An 18555-nucleotide genomic window follows, 5' to 3' on the forward strand; every position below is an offset into this window, starting at 1 on the left:
TCCTAGCAGGATTGTGCTCCTTTAAATGTCCCCGATGACCTCCTGGTGTACAGCACTCCGTAAACGGCTGCATAGCATGTTTGAACCGTACTAAATTGGCGGGCTGACGGGACATGAAAGAACTCATTGGGCGGGATGATCGTATCCACAGCTATTATGAACTAGAATGTGTCGCTTCTGATCAGTGAACATGTGTAGCAAATTGATCGACCAAAAGTGGGGGGGGGGGTGGTCCTATCTGGGTTTGAGAGTCCAGGATGTAAGCAGTTGAAGCCCAAGTATGAGAGAAGTACAATCTAGGTCGAAACCAGTAATCTAGAGAATCCTGTACTACATATTCGTGTCATTCATCCACGAAAAGGACTGTAGAGTCAGCTATTCGAGGAAGTCAAGTTTATTTTCCGCCTCGTCGACGATAATTGTGCAATATGGAAGAAACCGGTGATCCTATAACAGTTGCCGAGATACAAGGAATCGCTAAACATAAGCTACCAAGCAATGTTTACAACTATTATGCGTGCGGCGCCGACGAAGAGAAAGCGCTGGCACGGAACCAAGCCATGTTCGACAGGTATGGCTATAGGATGGCTATAGGAACTTGCAGATGTGCCAATACTGAGGGATATAGGTTGCTCATCCGACCTCGAGTAATGATGGATGTATCACATATTGATACCTCAGTATCAGTGTTTGGCAGACATTATCCTTGTCCTATCGCCTTCGCTCCAAGCGCCATGCAGAAGCTTGCTGGTCCGGCGGGGGAGACAGATGTTGCCGTAGCTGCTGCAAACTTGAATCTAAACATGACGCTCTCATCTCAATCTACAACAAGCCTCGAAGACATAGCTCAGATCCGTTGTCGAAAACAAGAAGCCCCTGACCAGTGGTTCCAGCTCTATTTGACCAAGGATCCACAGCAAAGCATCTCACTCATCAAACGAGCTTCTGGTCAGTTCCTCTACTTAAATTGAAGAGATGACGCTGATATATGCTAGCAATGGGATACAAAGCACTCGTGCTCACGGTGGATACACCGATTCTAGGAAATCGGATCAACGAGCGTAAGACACCGCTGGTACTGCCAGAGGGGTTGAGCCTCGCGAATTTTCCCGAGAATGCTGATTCCGCGACTCCGCGGCGGCCAACATATGAGCGCTTGCTCCTTGACGCGCGTACCGCTGCCGAGGCGGAAGAGGTCATCAAGACGGCCGGTCCGATTCTCCATAGCCCGTGTTTGACATGGCATGAGTCGATCTCATGGTTGCGAAGTGTTACTGATATGAAGATTATTCTCAAAGGAATCATGACTGAGGAGGACGCAGAGCTAGCTATCAAATGGGGAGCTGATGCACTGATCGTATCCAACCATGGTGGTCGACAGCTTGATGGTATCCCATCAACGATCGAAGTTCTGCCTGCTATCGCTCAAGCTGTTCGTGGGCGAATCCCAGTCGTCTTCGATGGAGGCGTGCGACGAGGCAGTGATGTTTTCAAGGCCGTGGCGCTGGGAGCAGACCTCGTCCTTATCGGCCGCCCAGTCCTATGGGGTCTTGCTTACAACGGCAGCAAGGGAGTGGAGACTGTAGCGAATATCTTGGAGAGAGAATTATACAGAACTATGGTCTTGAGTGGTGTGACCAATATCCGAAACATAAGACAAAGCAGTCTGGCTGTCGCAAAGCGCGACGGATTCGGGGTCGCGCGACTTTGAGTTAGGATTTGGACAGAATCTGATGTCCCAACCAGTAGCGCGAGTAAGCGGTAGGTAGAGACCCTAGATAATCAAGACCAGTTTCCAAGATTGCATGGGTCATATCAAATCAGACATGTTAGAGTACAATAAATAGTTGACATATTTCTGCAGACACTGTCCAATTCCGGTTATGATATCCCTCTACTGCATACTCTCAAGAGTTGAATACTATCTAGGAAGGTATATCATATCCTGATATGATGACTCGAAAGTATGGTTTGATGTGAAGATCCATGAGTATATTGATCCCCCGAGGTTGTGATATACTATCAACGCGAGCAAAATCCGATTTCCTCCAAATTCCACGCGAGCGATACACAATGTGTCTACCTAAGAGCGTCATCGAGCCATCCGCTATCTCTCGTCATTGTTCTGCTGTTGTCTCGTACAGTTTTGCCCTGTCGCACAGATTCAAGCTCTAAAGTGCCGTGCGGCCGTGTGTTTCAAATGGTAAACCACAGGAGATCAGACCAACGACGATCCACAAACTTGCGCTTACATATATGGGAGCAACAGAGAAATCGGTGTATGTTCCAATCAAGCTTGCACACAATCCTCCGAGACGCAGAAGAGTGGCCGCGGTTCCTGTTCCAGTACCACGATGTGGCCCAGGGAAAGACTCTGGGGTAAAGGCGTACATGATAGCATACTCTGGAATGGAAAAGTTATTAGCATGTGATCTCAATCAATATGTGGCGTAGTGTACGAACCAAAGTTGGCGAACAGCCCTGTGATGCACGAGAACGCCAAATTGCCGGCGGGATTAGTCGCGCCAACATAGGCATAGAGAAAGATTCCGGTGACGATTGCAGAGCCACCCATCATCCATCTGCGCCCAGCCTTCGTATTCACTGCAAAAGCAGCTGTTATAGGCCCTACTACACCGACCACGGATGTGATACAGTAGTTACGGTACGTAAGGTACAGAGAGGAGTTCTCGGTGAACTTTTGGGCCAAGTATACAGGCAAGAAATTGAAATAGAGAGGGTATGCAATACCTGTGCAAGTCAGCAACACGAATGATAGTATGAGATGCACCTCTGCATACCGATGGTCAACCAGACGAGCCAGATAATTGTGGTATGACGTGCAAGTAGACGATTTGCAAACAAATTCTTGTAGTTGACTCCTTTGAACTCTTTGAGACTGTCCTTGATGATCTCACGCCTTGTCAATCCTGTAGCCGAGACATCTCCAGAAACATCATGACCTAGAGATCTGTCGACATCTTGTAGCATCTCGAGGGTCAAGGGCTCGGGTTTTCCATTTCGGCGGGCAACATAGTTGACTGACTCGACAGCTTCTGCGTCACGGCCCTTGGACAGAAGAAAGCGCGGCGACTCAGGCATCTTGAAGACAAACATGCGAATCAAAGCGAAAGTCAAGGTCAAAGCGCCGAGTGTGATCATGGTATAGCGCCTATGAGAACATTAGAATGATGCAAAAGTAGGCCATGAAGCTATCGCCTACCATCCCATGTTATCCTTTCGAGAACACGTTTCCGGAGTCGAGTCTGTTGGGCATGTGTAGTTGGCAAGGAACACCCAGGATATTAGGGAGACAATAACCTGACCTAGATTCCACCATGCCGAAAGAGCCGTTAGAAGGTACTGGTGGGAGCCGGGGACAAATTCCAAGAATATCATCGAGTCCACAGGCACATTTCCACCAGCTGCAGTACCAATTATGGCCCACATGACGCAGAAAGCGACGAAGTTACTCATCCCTGCCACGATACACGCAAAAACTCCACCAATGAATAGTGTAGCGTTGAATGCAGGCTTGCGTCCAATAAAGTCGCTTGATGTTCCCCAGAAGAAAGCTCCACAGATCAGACCAGCATAGTATGCGACGGAGCTGTAGCTAACTCTGCCAACACCGGCGAACTCGAGAACAACAGAAGGCTGGATAGATCCAATGCCTTGAGACCAGCTGTGCATGACTATGAGGATGACTGTGGGACAGTGTCACACGGACTGGGAGGTAACTCACAAATTGTCGGTGATCCAACCAAATCCACTCACGACGAACAATTCCCATTGATATCTTTGCAGACGATCAGCTCCAGAATGGTATCAAAGAAGCATACCAATTGACTTACCTTCCCATGCCAATCTCGTTCATGGCATTTCCGACCAATTCAGATTTGATGCGATATGACTCGGATATAGATGAACCATAGAACACTTTCGCTCCCTGATCTTGGCTTATATCGGTCATAACACCAAGTTCACACGTGGGAGGAGTCTCTATGCTCTCTTCATTGAGCTGGTGTTTCTTGGGATCTTGGAATGCCATCGTGCTGAGCCGTGGGATGATAGTAGGTCAATAACAAGCCAACGTTCCAGAGAAAGACTTGTGGTGAACGTCTTATAAGTAGGACAAGTAGGACTTGCGTGCGCCGGCACCTCCTTTGTGATGATATCACTCGTTATCAAATTATCGAGCCAAATAGAATGGAGCTGTACGACTCAGTCAGTCCGTATGTAGAATTCGATCCTGGAAAGGTGGGGGTGGTAACGCTCGGAGTAGTTAAGCTGAGAGGAATATCTGGGCGCCAGGAGATACCCAACAACCTTAGTACTTGGTACGAGATCCCATGACAAAGAATGCTGACCAGACACCACTCTTGCTTTCATACACAGTACATCTAGACTCTTGCTACGGTCCCAAAGTTAAGTGTTGTAGTTACGACTGAGCGCCAAAGGTCTACGGGAAAGAGCCCCACCTGTTCCTGCACCAAGACTACTAAATGGATGCATGATACTTTCTCAATAGTCGTTGATACACAACCCACGATCGCGAGTATCTGCCATTCATAGTCCGATATTGCTAGCCACATGCTCCTTGAAGCGACATCGTTGTAGCAAAGGGCCAGATGTGCTGATTACCACCCACAAATTGTCACCAATCCGAGTGGCAGTTACATCGCCACCCATAGTATCAAGTTATACAAGCGAAGTTCGCGCATGCATATCGTCTTTCACCGTAGAGGATGTCGTGTCCTCATCTACTTGAGAGTTATTCACGTCACCAGCGTGGTGAAGGTTTGGCAAAGTCGTGTGACAAGAAATGTATATCTCGTTAGATACCAATGTACGACTATCTTGGTAAGTGATGATTTCTTCCGCTCCCGTGTTTCACCACACGACGAGTATGACACGAAACCAGAACGCAAATTTGTATTGTCTCCCAGAGCTACTAACGATAACGATGCAACTCGTCTAGGCGGTTATTCCAACCTTCTTGAATGCCTCCGCAGCACCATAACTAGCCTTGTAACTTCCGCCAACGCAGTCCATGACAGTTATGGGAGGATACTTAGGGGCTTGATCATCTTTTTGGCAATTTGGTAAGCAGTCGATGGTGTAATCAGGATTGCCACTGTAGAAGAAAGGCACCGAATAGCGTTCTTTGCCTGACTTGTTGATCACGCGGTGCAGGTTAGAGATGTATTTGTCGTTCGCCCTGATGGTTTTGTTAGTGCTAATGACGCGCTGAGGACTTGACCGTCGGAGCTACTAACCATCGCATGAACATGTTGCCGAGATTCACTACATAAGCCCCTCTTGTTGGCACGACCTGTCTCATTTAGCTATGCGTTCTACACTGATGGACGCCGAGACTTACGTCGAGCCATTCGTCTGTCGTTTTTTCATAGACTTGTAGACCATCCACTTCACCTTGCATGAGAAGGGTAACAGAACCGAAGTCGGTGTGCGCTCCGATTCCCCGGGATAGCTTTTCATCTGAGTCCGCAGGCTGTGGAGGATAGTGCAGATATCTGAGAGTGGCGACCGCATCTGTACAGAAGCCCTTAAAGTAGTCCGCATCGAGATGAAGAGTCTGAGCAATGACAGCAAGAACGTCACGAGCTAAGGCGTGCATCTCGTGGTAGTACTCCATAGATGTCTTCTTGAAGTCGTCAACATTGGGCAAGGATTCAGGCCATTGATTGGGACCGCTATTGAGCTTCTTTTGCACGAAATAGGGATGATCCTTCGAGATTTCCTCTCCGATATAGTAGCCTTCCTTGAGATCTGGCGCAGTTCCCTGTTCGAGAATTTGCGAGCCCATACGCTCGTAACCTCTATTCCACGTGGTATTGTCTGTGTATATGTTAAGCCCTGGTTCCTTGATTACGACGAGAAGCTTACCCTTGTGGACTTTCTCCTTCTCCTCCTGAGGCATAGCGAAAAGGTCCTTCACCAGTTGAAGGACCTTATCTTGAAGCTCAAGGGGAACTCTGTGACCGACGATCTGGAAAAATCCGTTGTGCAAACAACATTTCCTGACCTCATTGATAAGTTTAGCTTTAGCTGCCTCATCGTTTCCATAGAACGCTGCCAGGATGTTAGCTTGGCGAGGGATGCGATTGCAATTGTATTAAAGCAACTACATACGAGAGAAATCGAGAATAGGTGGAGCAGGCATGATGTCAATGTTGGGATGTTACAAACTCGACTAATGTAAATAGAAGGGCAATTGATGTTCGACTATGAGACAGTAGAAGTAGTGTTTCGAGCAAAGGATTTTTTCATATATAGATGTTGCTATCGAGACAAAATAATTACACGGCTGGTTTATATGACGGGTTTCATACGAACAGCCTTGAGGTGGATGCAACCATTTCAACCCGAGCTTCGAAGAAAAATGGGGACTGGACTACGGATTTCTCAGGGAATTTATCAGTACGTGGGGTAGTATGCGGGCATTCATTATTTCCATATCGGCTTATCGACGCTCATTGGATGTCGCTGTCTCATTGTACTTTGTCAGAAGGTGTGATGTCCAGATGCTCGTCGAGGAAGGCAACCTCTACTGTCCTGCTTTGCGTGCGAGTTGTGAGTGCAGGCGATAAGAAGAGTGGGGGATGCACTCACAACATGTCGAAGTAAGCTCCCCAGAACAAGGGAGCCAAATCAGGCTCTTTAGCGCAATCCTGGCTACCTTATGCAGGTATTGAACGTCAACACGTTCGCCGATCGGCCCGAGCCACGTGGAGATTGTTGTTGCTGGGTCTCGAGCTAGATTCGGGGTTCAACACATTGAAGCGAGACTCAGCTAGGAATTGCAGAGAACTTGTGAAGGTCGATGGCAAGCATTCAGCAGATTTGTTGTACGGAGTCTCTGGCTTCGACATGTCGCGATTGGTCGAGGCACGTCTGTCCGAGAAGTAAAAGCCAAAGAAGCGCTTCTCGTGCCGGCTTTTCTTCCCAAATAGATTGGAGGCAACATGGAGTCGAATCGATTTCATCACTCTACACGAGTCACTGGGCATCTGCGTTACCCCATAGAACGAGCAACGTTCTGAAGTTTCCAACGAGGCGACTGGATGAGCCTTCGCGAACACAAGAATCACGACAACTGCAAGGCCTTCTTTCTTGGCCGCTTGCTGTGCAATGAGAATCGACAGCTCAACGACTCTCGTCAAAGCTCTGAATCAACAGTCATCTACCTGAGTGACGTCGGACGATAGCAGAAACGCAACTCTCGCTTATGACTGCTGGTGTACTTGCGAACAACTGAACCAGCTTTTGACGGTCCTTGTGCGCAGAACATCGAAACCCCAAACGCCAACCATTTCCACTACGCAAACATGCACATTGTCTCTTACAGCAGCAGCACGCCGCAATTGACGCGCGAGTGTGCCTTGATGCGCAGCGAGTAATGTAATGACGTACAGAACCCCGAGCTACTGTAGCTCTCGACGACTCGGCAGATCAATCAATACCTTAGTCACCCCACCCTTGGCTTGGAAGATAACGATAAGGACAGGCATACTCTGATTACTCCAACGAACCCCTGCCTACGTAGACACCTAATATGCCTTCGGTATACCAAATGCATAAGGAGCGCAGTCGTCGGACAGTGCATGTTAGCTGACAGCAACCACTGTGAGGATATGGAAGCCCCCCAATCCGATGTTTCAGGGACATACTTGCCTCACTGCAATTGTCACTCCGAAGCGCTGAACGATCGCAAGCGAAGCTCCGCACGGCGAAGCTCGCCAAGCGAGCGGGGAGCTTCGCGCGCGGCCCGGATGGATTCCCCACTTTATTCTTATCAACTCTACCCCTCAGTGGGGTTTTGTGTACTATGTAAACATTTTCTTTCGATTCTGATCAACAAGTTTGATTATCCTACATTGCAGAGTAAGATACTACAAGATACGTGGCTAAGCGATACATAACAAACCAAGGATCTTTGTCAGAGATTGATTTCGGACTTTAGCGACACCATGGGCAAGAAGAGAGTTCTCGTTGGATATGGTAGGTATCTACTCAAAGGTAGCGATGAGATGCACACACTGACTTGGTATAGGTGTGGACATCGATGCAGTAGCAGGCTGGTTAGGCAGCTACGGGGGTGAGGACTCGACAAGCGATATCAGCAGAGGTAAATCATGAATACCAGTCAAATCTTAGTGATCATTCGGAGCTCATGATCGGCTGGCAGGTATCTGGGCTGGCACCATTGGTACTCAACGTGTCCTACGACTGTTCGATAAATACAAAATCAAGGCCACCTGGTTCATTCCCGGCCATACTTTGGAATCTTTTCCCGAAGACTGTGCCGCAGTCAGAGATGCGGGTCACGAGATTGGACTCCATGGTTATAGTCACGAAAACCCTGCGGACATGACTTTTGAACAACAACGCGATGTACTGGACAAGACGTACAAGATGATCACCGAGTTTTGTGGAAAGCCTCCACGTGGGAGTGTGGCCCCGTGAGTAGCTATGATCCGGTACATATCTGCCATTGCCCGAAGCTGACTCCATAAGTTGGTGGGAAACAAGCAAAGAGGGAACAGAGTTGTTATTATCTTACGGAATCGAGTACGACCACTCTATGAGCCACGAAGATTGCCAGATGTATTGGCTTCGAACAGGCGATTCTTGGACCAAGATAGACTACACGAAGAAAGCCGAAGAATGGATGAAGCCTCTGGTGCAGGGTGAAACAACAGGCCTGGTAGAGATCCCTGGCAGGTAATAATTCGCCTACGGCTATTCATAACTTCATGGAAGATGCTGACTGATGGCAGTTGGTACATCGACGATTTGCCTCCAATGATGTTCATCAAGGGCAGTGCAAACAGTCACGGCTGGGTGAACCCAAGAGACGTCGAACAGATCTGGATGGATCATTTTGACTACTACTATCGTGAATTTGACGAGTTCATCTTCCCAATGACGATCCATCCCGGTATGATTTGCTAGAATCCATGGTCCATGTGATCAAATGCTAATGGATACCTTCAGATGTCAGTGGAAGACCTCACGTCGTACTTATGCACGAACGTATCATTGGTAACTGATCCTTCTTCCTTTCCTAATGTTACTATTTCGCTAACAGTCATCGTAGAGCACATCAACAAGCACGAAGGAGTGGAGTGGGTGACATTCGAGCAAATGTCAGATGAATTCAAGAGCAAGAACACACCACCCCCTGGTGCACTTATGCCCGCTACACGAGAAGAAGCACTGAAGAAGGCAAACATAAAATTGACCTGAGTATTTTGCGCTGATTCACAACGACCGAGCGACGTATACCACTCATCGAGCCGCCGACAACTTTGGTGTTCAGTGAACAATTACGTGGGCGGCTGACCACCGCTGTAGCGAAGAAAAGAAGAAGCTGTCACGGAGTTTCAGCCTTTGAAGAGAAAGCCACACGGGCAACCGCAACCGCCAGAGGGAATGATTATACACTATAGTGAATGAGTTATACGTCCAGCCTACAAGGTACGACATGGGCAGAATCTGTATATGATAGTCGGGTACTATAGAGGACACTGCTCATGATATCTACAAAGACCGAGCCCACAAACAAATGACGACGCGAATAGCCGTGCAAGCGATACTCGATAATTTATGCTAGGAGTCAGGTTAGTAAGTCCGATAGCCGCTAGATTCACCAAATTTTGGACTCTTGATCTTACCTCATATGATACTGTTCTGGCGGCGCCACATGTGATACGGTAGATGTTTGACTTCGATAATTGAGTAATCAAAGTTATACGCTCTAAGCAACAGTTCGCGACACACCAATGTTTAATTGTCCCACCGAGAGCACGAAACGATGTGTTAGGTCATATCTAGTAAGCTACATAATCTTCTCTGTCCCACGTCTCTTCTGCTTGTCTGTCCGGGATAGATCAAGTACTAAATTTTGTTTTGTTGGCAGGTGCGGCCTCTTTAGCCGCTCGCTTCACCTCTGCTTCGCCCATCTCATCGAAGATGTCAAAGCCCCAACGGGCTGGAAAATTGAACCTCTTGTGCCTCTCCAACCCGTTCAATTTATCAAAGACATCTGCTGAAAGCTCTTGCACCTTCAAGTTTGATGCGATTCTGTGTGGTGTAACACTCTTGGGAAGGACCACAGTGCCCCTCTGAACACCCCAGCTGCAGAGTAGAACGCCAGAGTCCATTCCAATTTCCTGGCCTAATGATTGAACTAAAGGATCATCAACCGTGCGGGGCTCTCCAGTCTGATTATTGCCGAGAGGCGAGTATGCTTCGAGTAAAATGCCCTTGTCTTGACAATATTGTAACAAGTCAGGCTGCTGTAAATATGGATGCGCCTCCACTTGGTTCACTGCAGGAACAATGTTGACCTTGCTTAACAGGTCTTCTAGACGCCGTATGTTGAAGTTTGAGACACCGATAGCCTTGACCTTTCCAGTGGTGAGCAGCTTTTCCATTGCCTTATAAGTCTCGGCTGGATCAATGTCCTCCAATTTGAAGAGACCGTCTTCGTCGATGGGGAACCATTTGTCACCCGCTGCTAAAGCGACCGGCCAATGCATCAGGTACAAGTCCAGATATGCGAGCCCCAAGTCCTTGAGTGAATCGTCCAAAGCTGCTTCTACATCCTCAGGTCGGTGCTTCGTGTTCCATAGCTTTCCGGTGACAAATATCTCCTCGCGGTTTACGCCGCATGCCTTGATACCACTGCCAACTTCGTTTTCGTTTTGGTATATCGCAGCACAGTCGAGATGGCGATAACCTTGCTTCAATGCCTCTTCTACAGCCTTCTCCACTTCATGAGGTGCAGCTTGCCACGTCCCGAAGCCGACCGCTGGTATCTTAGCCCCAGTGTTGAGTGGGAAACTTTCAGCCAGCATTGCGAGAGATTAAAACAGGTATGAGAACATTGACGACAGACACAAAGCCATTCTCTGTCATACCTACTTATAGACACCATGGACTTGCGTTGCCGCGGAATTGATATGCTGAAGAGTGCGGGGATAACTTTTCCCTTGCGCATGGGGACATGAGGGGTAGTTGCCCTACATCCGCATTGTTGGGCTTCGCCGCCTCGACTTCCGCCACGACTTCCGCCTCAGATTCCGCCTCAGATTCCGCCTCGACATTCGTCACCACCGGGGGTGCTACTGTAGCATCGCGGTCAATCAGTAATAATTTCTCACACCGCCGCAGCCAGACTTGCGAATACCGCCGCGTGGACATCCGCACCCGATGTCCATAACCCACTCGAGGGTACTTGATGCCGCTACTGACCGTGGCAATGTAGGTGACCGAAGCAGCCTCCCAGCTTCTTCACTACGGCGGATTGGTTCACTTGACTTAGACAGCTCAGCGACAGTGGAAACAAGGCACAAGCGACGTAGGGTTCAACGAGCGTGCGATCGATGTAAATCACGGAAGCGACGTTGTGATGGTGATGCACCCTGTTCATCATGTCGCATCCAGCGGGTGCAATGTCGGTTTGACTCCACTCATGGACATCAAAAGGCTGTCGCAGCGAACTTGGTGGATTCTGCGAACACAGAGACAATTTCCAGCATTTCTGCGCATAGTCAACATTCACATAACTCAGCAAATGGCCTTACCGACTGTCGGCAAGCAGTGGATGCCTATAACCTACCGTCTCGTGCTGCATCACCAACCGGCGAAGACATTACTTCCACTGGACAATACCAAGGGCCAACCTCACCATTTGCTGTAAGTTGATCTTGCAAGTTGATCTAAAATTCTCGAGCCATCCGATCACAGGTCGTAGCAATTCCAGAGGCGAATCACTCTTACCAACTTCGAAAGTCGATCTACAAAGCTGCCAACCCTGATGTTAGAATATCGCGTAATTTGACTGATCAATGCTAGTTCCTCCGCCGGGCATGGCGAAGATCTGGTGTCGCAGAGGCGGAGATACACGCACAGCAGGACCCGCACGATAGCTCTTCTGTGTTCGTCTTTGGCGATCGGAAATCTGTGACCACCCTCAGCCTCGATGTATTCGAGTTGCCCGACCGTAGAGTTGCTAAATGTTGGATTGCCCGCTATTTTGATTTCGCGGCTCCGACTTACCGGTTCCTACATCGGCCTACCTTTGACAGGTGGGTGGAGGTTTACTACGAACAACAGACGTCTGGCATTAGCAGGATACGGCCTATACGTCAGGCGTTGATACTCACGGTCTTCGCTATAGCTTGTCTTTCTGATGCTACTGATTATCACGAGTCGGACGGTGGCAGCAACTCGCCACTACAGGCCGGAGAGAGGTACTATCAAGCAGCACAGAATATGATCGTTGGGGAGCAGGGTAGAGCTAGGCTGGAGTCTGTCCAGGCGAGACTTGCTACTTCACTGTACCAGCTCAACACATCGCGACTAAATCAGGCTTGGTTCACGTTGGGTACCACATATCAGCTTGTCGTGGCTCTTGGTATACATCGAAAGCATACCTTCGATGCCGGTCGGGTTGACAACATCTTGAGAGAATGTCAGAAGAGATCTTTCTGGGTCGTGCATACCCTAGACACATACCTCAGTGTCATGCTTGGTCGACCGCCATATGTCAACGACTCATATGTAGACCAGAGGTACCCAGAACAGGTTGATGATAGAGACATTACCCCTACCTCATTCATCACACATGCTATATCCAGGGACTGTGTCTCAGCGGCACCTGTCATGCACGCTAAGCTGACTCGTATAGTCAAAGATGCACTCAAAGAGCAGACGTCCACTCACCATCGAGACCCGCAATACCGATTGGAAGCAGTACGCAAGTTGGATCTTGATTTAGATACATGGGATGAACAGACACCAACATTCTTATCTGGGTCCATTCATCCGTCAAGCCTCATTCCAATCTTCCGGCGGCAGTTGAACGTCCTCCAATTAGCTAAGGCTCACGCAGTTATGATTATTAATAGACCCCTTCTTTTGAGAACAGATGCATCGGCGAGTTCAGTCCAACCGTATGTCGAGAAATGTCTATCGGCGGCAAAATTTGTATTCGACACTGTTATGGATCTTGTAGCGGAGAGCGATCTATATCCTGCCTTGTGGAACACCCAAGTTCGTGGCCGGGCTCTATGTGAACGAATGAGCATATGCTAATGTGGTACTGTCCAGTATGTTACGTTCAATGCTCTATCTATAACCTATGTATGGATCATGCAACGCAAGCACGGTCGGCTTCTGAGCGTGCAGTTCAGTCACGACGAAACTACCCTCTTCAAGCTAGCTGAGACCGTACAAGCACATTTAGCAAATGTGACTCAGTACAATGCGCCCAGTCTTCGCTATGGAATTCTCCTCGAGGAACTACAACGGGAGGTACGATCTGCTTTGTTACTGCCAGACAACCCACAGTCCTCTGATGCACCGACATACGGCGCTCCCGTTGACAACGGAGCTGGGAGATTGATTGAATCTATTCTCCCCGAGAGTGATTATGGGTCTGACTTTCCGGCTCAGCTAGACCTCTGGCTCCAGCTGGATACGTTTTCTTTCTATAATGAACCAAGTTCATAATCCCTCCTATACATAATACTGACAAAATATATCTTACTTATGGTAATGGCAGCTCATGTTCTCCGTATCCAAGGGCAGAAACTTCTCAGTATGGTTGTGCAATTGGCAAAAAATGTAATTTTGTTACCGTCATGTACTTTGTAAAATTAGTTGTGCAATGGAACGGAATCTCCCAAGCTTGGAAAATGACCTGATCAACCATGATTCCCGTAACGCATGATTGTCCATCGCATAGGCTGGTTTTAGGTCTGTTATTCAGCCTTCTATCGAGCACTCGAAGGATGTCACCACAATATATAGATGGTATTAGGCCGAATAGGTCGAATACGAATCTCCGGAAGTTGGTCTCATCTCTTCGTATCCAGAGACAGAGGCGAATCTGCAGCACACGCGTCGTTCAAGTATTCAGGAGAGGTAAATTATAATAGAAATTCCTCAGTTTGATCTTGATAGATCACTACTATCACCCGATGATGATTTGCGAGTCTGCAGCTCTTGTACTATCAATCAACACTATGTATCAACATGAACTCCATCTACCTTCCAAATACTCAACAATCTTTCGGACCAACGTAGCGTCGATGACTCGTGCTTCTTGTAACGTGGTAGAAAATTTTCTAGACAAATCTGTCGCGTATTGGATAGACGACAGTATGTTATCGTTATCATACTTGCTAGAAAAGAACTCCACTAGCTTTATCGAGGGATTTTTCTTCGGGTTAGGGTTTGAGGCACGCAGTCGACGAATCCATTCTCTTCGATCCACTATGTCGAATTTGAGCCCCGCCGACCGAAGCAATGGAAGCAGATCTCGAGTCCAGTGGAACGTCCGAGGGTTAGCAATATTCATGACTCCACTACCAGCGCTTGACAGTGTGATCTCAATGCAAGTTTTAGCAACATCATCGACTGGCAGCCAAGCAGGATTCTCATCCAGGTTCGGCAACGACGCCGTGGACTCGGCGCTTTGAAAAATCAACGGGATCGCCTCTGTCTCGTTCCAGATACCGTTGGCAGTGTCCCCGATGATCTGACCGACACGCAACACTCGAGCCTTCATATTAGTCTGCTTCATAGCGATGTTACAGAGGTTTTCAGCCACGAGTTTGGACTGCGCATAGCCCATCCCCTGCGCATAACTCAATGACGTGGGAAGTGCTTCAGGTACGAAGCCACCAGGTGTGCGTACTGTAGCGCTCACCGATGAACAGAAGTTAAATGATGCCGGTACTGGCCGCCTAACTTCGAGACATAGGTTGATAAGATTGTGCACGCCAGCGATACAGTCCTTCTCGAAGCTCGATATCCCCTTGTTGAAGTTGACAGACCACGCAAAATGGAGCACGTGGGTAGTATTATCGGAGATCGTATCATATTGTTCTGGTGTCAGACCAAGCCGGGTTTCGCTCAAGTCAGATGGCAGGGCAACCATCTTCATCATAGCCGTCGAAGGAAGAGTGTTTAGTAGACGTCGTTCACGAAGTGAATGTTCAAGGCGCTCTCGTGCAGACTGATCACTCGAGGCTCTAACAAGACAATATACTCGACGGACATTTTCATGGCGCGCCAGTATCGCTACTGCATGTGCGCCTAAAGAACCAGTCACTCCTGTTAGAATCTACAGCTATCAGCATGAGGAACGAATGCAATCTGCGTTTCTGTACGCACGATGTAGTGACCATCTGCTGTTCTCTCAACAGGCCGATGTATGCTCAATTGACTATATCTCTCGATCATGTCTGCCATCAGTTCCTCGACAGTCCTTTCTTGTGATCTGGGCGCACCAGACTGAATGCGAAGTAGCTCATCGGCCATGGAGCTCAAGGTGGGAAAGTCGAAGACAAAATTCCTACCGAGATCCTTTGCATTGACTTTGAGGGACCGTACAATAGAACTTCGAGCCTGGATCGCTTGCAAAGAGTCAATCCCCAAACTGAAAAGATCTGTTGTATCCAAGAGCGATTCGTTGCTCCTTAGTGCGATCTTCGAAGAAAATTCGTTCCGCAGAAATTCCAGCAGCTCTTCTCTGGGGAGCACAAGCGATCCGCTCTGCTCCTCTGTGTACATGTCATTGATTTCATCTTCGAAATCGCGATAGAACGCAACTCGGATCACAGTGCCTTTATCGGTTCGGCGATAGTTGGTATCCTGGGGAAGAACTCGGATCATGTCTCTTGAAAGCTGAGCGTATGCGGGCGCCAATTTGTTGCCCTCTTTTACATGAATCATGATTCGATCTATGAGCTCTGGCTCGGCCATGGTTGAGGTGGGCGCCGGAATCACAAAAGCACCTAACTGCGCTTTGTTGGCCCCGAAGACGATTGCCTCGGCGACTTGCTCATCTTGCCGAATGGCACCCTCGTGTGCCAACGGGTTCGCCTTCTCTCCATTTTCTAATACGATCGTGTCGTCTAGACGAGCATAGTATCTCCACGTATCAGGGTTATCGGGATGAGGCTCAAAAAGGTCTTTCGTCGCATATGAGCCATCGTCACGATTGGTGGCGACCTTTGATGGCCAGCCATCTTTGATGCACAACTCGTAGAGATTAGATCCGCGATTCTCCATACGAAGATATGGCTTGAGATACAACGGGACGCGCAGCCAGTCCCATCCATTGTCAGATGGATGATCACGGAAAGAGGTCATCAGCTGGCCTAGCTCGGTCGCTCCATAGTGACCCACTAGATTGACGCCGTTCTCGACAAGCTTATCCCCAATCGGCTTCGGACAGGCACTGCCTCCAAACATGACGATGTCCAACCTGCGCAAGAGCGCAACACCTTCATCAGTCTCACTGAGCAATTTCAGAGCATACGGGACAGCGTAAAGGATACGGATATCGGGATGCTGTTGTAGTGTCGCCACGAGGTGGCTGCTGGTCAGCGGTAGCCGCGCATTATAGATGTAGATCTTCTTCCGAGCCCAAATAGCTCTGAATAAGCAGCACAAGCCATGATTGTGGAACAACGGCAGAGTGATATGGCCAACTCTCTCGAAGCTCACTGAATAAGCATACAATGACGCTTTATGTGTTTGGTATATCGGTTTCGGAAGGCCAGTCGATCCACTAGAGTGTATGATGAATGATATATTCCCAGACTCCCGCGCCGGATCCATGTATGCTGGGCCTAGCTTGGTATGAGTGTTTAGAGCAGCGCATCGATGAATCTCGATTGTCTCCAGGTCTGCCCTGCGCACACGCAGTGACTCGGCAGTCGACTGATGTGAAGTATGGTACAACAAGGTCGTGGCTTTCGTTGCTTCAAGCAGGGACATATGTGCTTCATCGGTGATTCTGGTTGACAGGAGGAGCACAGAATGGCCAAGTCTGGATATGGCCAGGAAACTGATCATATAATCAAGATCAGATGGGCCTAGAACAGCCACGACCTCAACTGGATCGTCTGAACTACATCGCTGAGTGACTGATTGAGAATAATGCACTGCCATACTCTCGACCATTAGGTCAAGTTGCTCAGGTGTATAGTTCGTATATCTCGTTCCATCTTCGGGATATGCCACAATGGGACGGTCGTGTCCTAACTGTTTTGAACGAAGTCTGATGAGCTGATCGACAGTGGAAGGCATCATAGCCTCAACACTTTCGCTGTGAGGATTGACCGCGTCGATGTCTTCAATGAACGATGTATGGGGTTTCGTGCTGATACTGTCACTGTATGGCGTGTTGCCCGCGGGTCGTGCTATTTGTGCGGCCATCTCTTCGTTGCGAGTAGTCGTGTATGTGGATTATACAGAGCATAATCACTGCTTATATATCCTACCGGATGTATCAACTATATTTTTGGCTGACTACGCATATTCCTGCTGTGATACACACAGGTATACTGGCACTGTACTGTGGTCAAGGGAGGATACTGCATACCTTACCCCGCCTATTCAACTCCATGTCCCCTCATTGCACGCGGATACCTGTGCCGCCTCCGGACGCGAATCCGCCTCTCCATCTCTCCGCTTCCGCCTTTACCCGCCATCTCATAAGCCAAATTCATGGGGCTTCCGTAGCACTCCATGCAAGATCATCCGCTCGGATGATGAGTAGGCACGTTGATGTGCACCGATCGTGCCACATTGCGTGATGCAGAGTTCGAGACGAATCCACTGACTGCCCTGAAGCCGTGAGAACCGTCGTACTATCTACTACAGACAGGCTGACCACCCTCATGAGGTGCCTGATAGTGCGGATAATAGGCAAGAAGTGCACGGGGTGTTTGTAAACAAATCCACAACTGAGGTGTATCTCTGGTGCACGCACTACACTGCAGATTCTGTCTTCATATCGAGTGAAGGACCACTGCGAAGTAGCGACAGATATTCCTTCTCGACACGCGAACCCTTAGAGACAGACTTTACATTTTTATGGAAAGCATTGACATAGGCTTCAGGGACAATTTTGTTGATATCAATGCATGATTTCCCTATGGACAGCTTTTAAGTCATCTCTGCATTGAGGCCCTGGACCGATATGTTGATTGCTATTAGACTAACAGCTTTGTAGTCGCTCGCGTATGCATCATTTTCCGTTAGTGTTCTCAACGTAATTGATATCAGTCACAAAACCATTGAGGTGGTCGGTAGGTCATCCTACATCCAAGGGCCCATGAGCCCATACCACATCACACCATCAAGGTGCACTGCAAAAGCGAGGTGACGTAGATGAGATGGGAACGAGACGCCACGCACCACGCCAACGTGATTGGAGGACACGGTGAACCCCACCAAGCTAAAAGCTGAGCCCACCATACTTGGCGCCAAGACGTAGCTTGGCATGGTGGGATCAGCTTTTCAAAATCTTGGCATGGAAGGGTCGCTCAAAGTCATGGTGGGGTTGACTTTCAATTCAGCTTGCTTTTTGTCCTCTTTATTACTTACAAAGTACTTGAAAACTAGTTATGAATTAGTTTGAAATGTCTTCTGTACAAAATAGAGCGGTAGAAGCTACCCCTGCTAACATCGAAAGCGAAGATACCTTATGGCGAAATGAACATA

At 48.5% G+C, this 18555-nt stretch overlaps 8 protein-coding genes across 9 annotated transcripts; 4 read left to right on the forward strand and 4 right to left on the reverse strand.

Annotated features, from left to right (window-relative positions):
* Window positions 1-428: 428 nt before the first annotated feature.
* Window positions 429-1711, forward strand: AAFC00_005027 (uncharacterized protein; the record flags this gene model as incomplete). The annotated part of the gene is made up of 3 exons (XM_069348218.1): window positions 429-571; window positions 629-948; window positions 996-1711. The coding sequence occupies 3 exons, from the start codon at window positions 429-431 to the stop codon at window positions 1709-1711; spliced, it is 1179 nt and encodes a 392-aa protein (XP_069197191.1).
* A 460-nt stretch (window positions 1712-2171) lies between these two features.
* On the reverse strand, window positions 2172-4051 carry AAFC00_005028 (uncharacterized protein; the record flags this gene model as incomplete). Its single annotated transcript, XM_069344754.1, has 6 exons — window positions 2172-2404; window positions 2464-2751; window positions 2802-3172; window positions 3224-3685; window positions 3746-3799; window positions 3855-4051. The coding sequence occupies 6 exons, from the start codon at window positions 4049-4051 to the stop codon at window positions 2172-2174; spliced, it is 1605 nt and encodes a 534-aa protein (XP_069197192.1).
* Window positions 4052-4977: 926 nt separating this feature from the next.
* AAFC00_005029 (uncharacterized protein) lies at window positions 4978-6187 on the reverse strand (the record flags this gene model as incomplete). The annotated part of the gene is made up of 5 exons (XM_069344755.1): window positions 4978-5221; window positions 5280-5335; window positions 5384-5862; window positions 5911-6096; window positions 6157-6187. 5 exons carry the CDS (start codon window positions 6185-6187, stop codon window positions 4978-4980), a joined length of 996 nt encoding a protein of 331 aa, XP_069197193.1.
* Window positions 6188-7994: 1807 nt separating this feature from the next.
* On the forward strand, window positions 7995-9273 carry AAFC00_005030 (uncharacterized protein; the record flags this gene model as incomplete). Of its 2 annotated transcripts, none has more annotated exons than XM_069344757.1 (7): window positions 7995-8025; window positions 8078-8152; window positions 8213-8486; window positions 8542-8748; window positions 8805-8965; window positions 9022-9069; window positions 9125-9273. In XM_069344757.1, the coding sequence occupies 7 exons, from the start codon at window positions 7995-7997 to the stop codon at window positions 9271-9273; spliced, it is 945 nt and encodes a 314-aa protein (XP_069197195.1). The 2 variants fall into 2 exon arrangements, with proteins under 2 accessions (XP_069197195.1, XP_069197194.1); XM_069344756.1 differs by having other exon boundaries at window positions 9022-9060; window positions 9116-9273.
* Window positions 9274-9917: 644 nt separating this feature from the next.
* On the reverse strand, window positions 9918-10886 carry AAFC00_005031 (uncharacterized protein; the record flags this gene model as incomplete). The annotated part of the gene is made up of 1 exon (XM_069344758.1): window positions 9918-10886. One exon carries the CDS (start codon window positions 10884-10886, stop codon window positions 9918-9920), a length of 969 nt encoding a protein of 322 aa, XP_069197196.1.
* A 719-nt stretch (window positions 10887-11605) lies between these two features.
* Window positions 11606-11998, forward strand: AAFC00_005032 (uncharacterized protein; the record flags this gene model as incomplete). The annotated part of the gene is made up of 2 exons (XM_069344759.1): window positions 11606-11727; window positions 11887-11998. The coding sequence occupies 2 exons, from the start codon at window positions 11606-11608 to the stop codon at window positions 11996-11998; spliced, it is 234 nt and encodes a 77-aa protein (XP_069197197.1).
* A 1037-nt stretch (window positions 11999-13035) lies between these two features.
* AAFC00_005033 (uncharacterized protein) lies at window positions 13036-13545 on the forward strand (the record flags this gene model as incomplete). The annotated part of the gene is made up of 2 exons (XM_069344760.1): window positions 13036-13086; window positions 13144-13545. The coding sequence occupies 2 exons, from the start codon at window positions 13036-13038 to the stop codon at window positions 13543-13545; spliced, it is 453 nt and encodes a 150-aa protein (XP_069197198.1).
* Window positions 13546-14065: 520 nt separating this feature from the next.
* On the reverse strand, window positions 14066-17265 carry AAFC00_005034 (uncharacterized protein; the record flags this gene model as incomplete). The annotated part of the gene is made up of 2 exons (XM_069344761.1): window positions 14066-15163; window positions 15214-17265. 2 exons carry the CDS (start codon window positions 17263-17265, stop codon window positions 14066-14068), a joined length of 3150 nt encoding a protein of 1049 aa, XP_069197199.1.
* Window positions 17266-18555: the final 1290 nt, after the last annotated feature.

The sequence above is a fragment of the Neodothiora populina genome (genome assembly GCF_041146345.1).
Source record: "Neodothiora populina strain CPC 39397 chromosome Unknown canker_contig_3, whole genome shotgun sequence".
NCBI classification, from domain to species: Eukaryota; Fungi; Ascomycota; class Dothideomycetes; order Dothideales; family Dothioraceae; genus Neodothiora; species Neodothiora populina.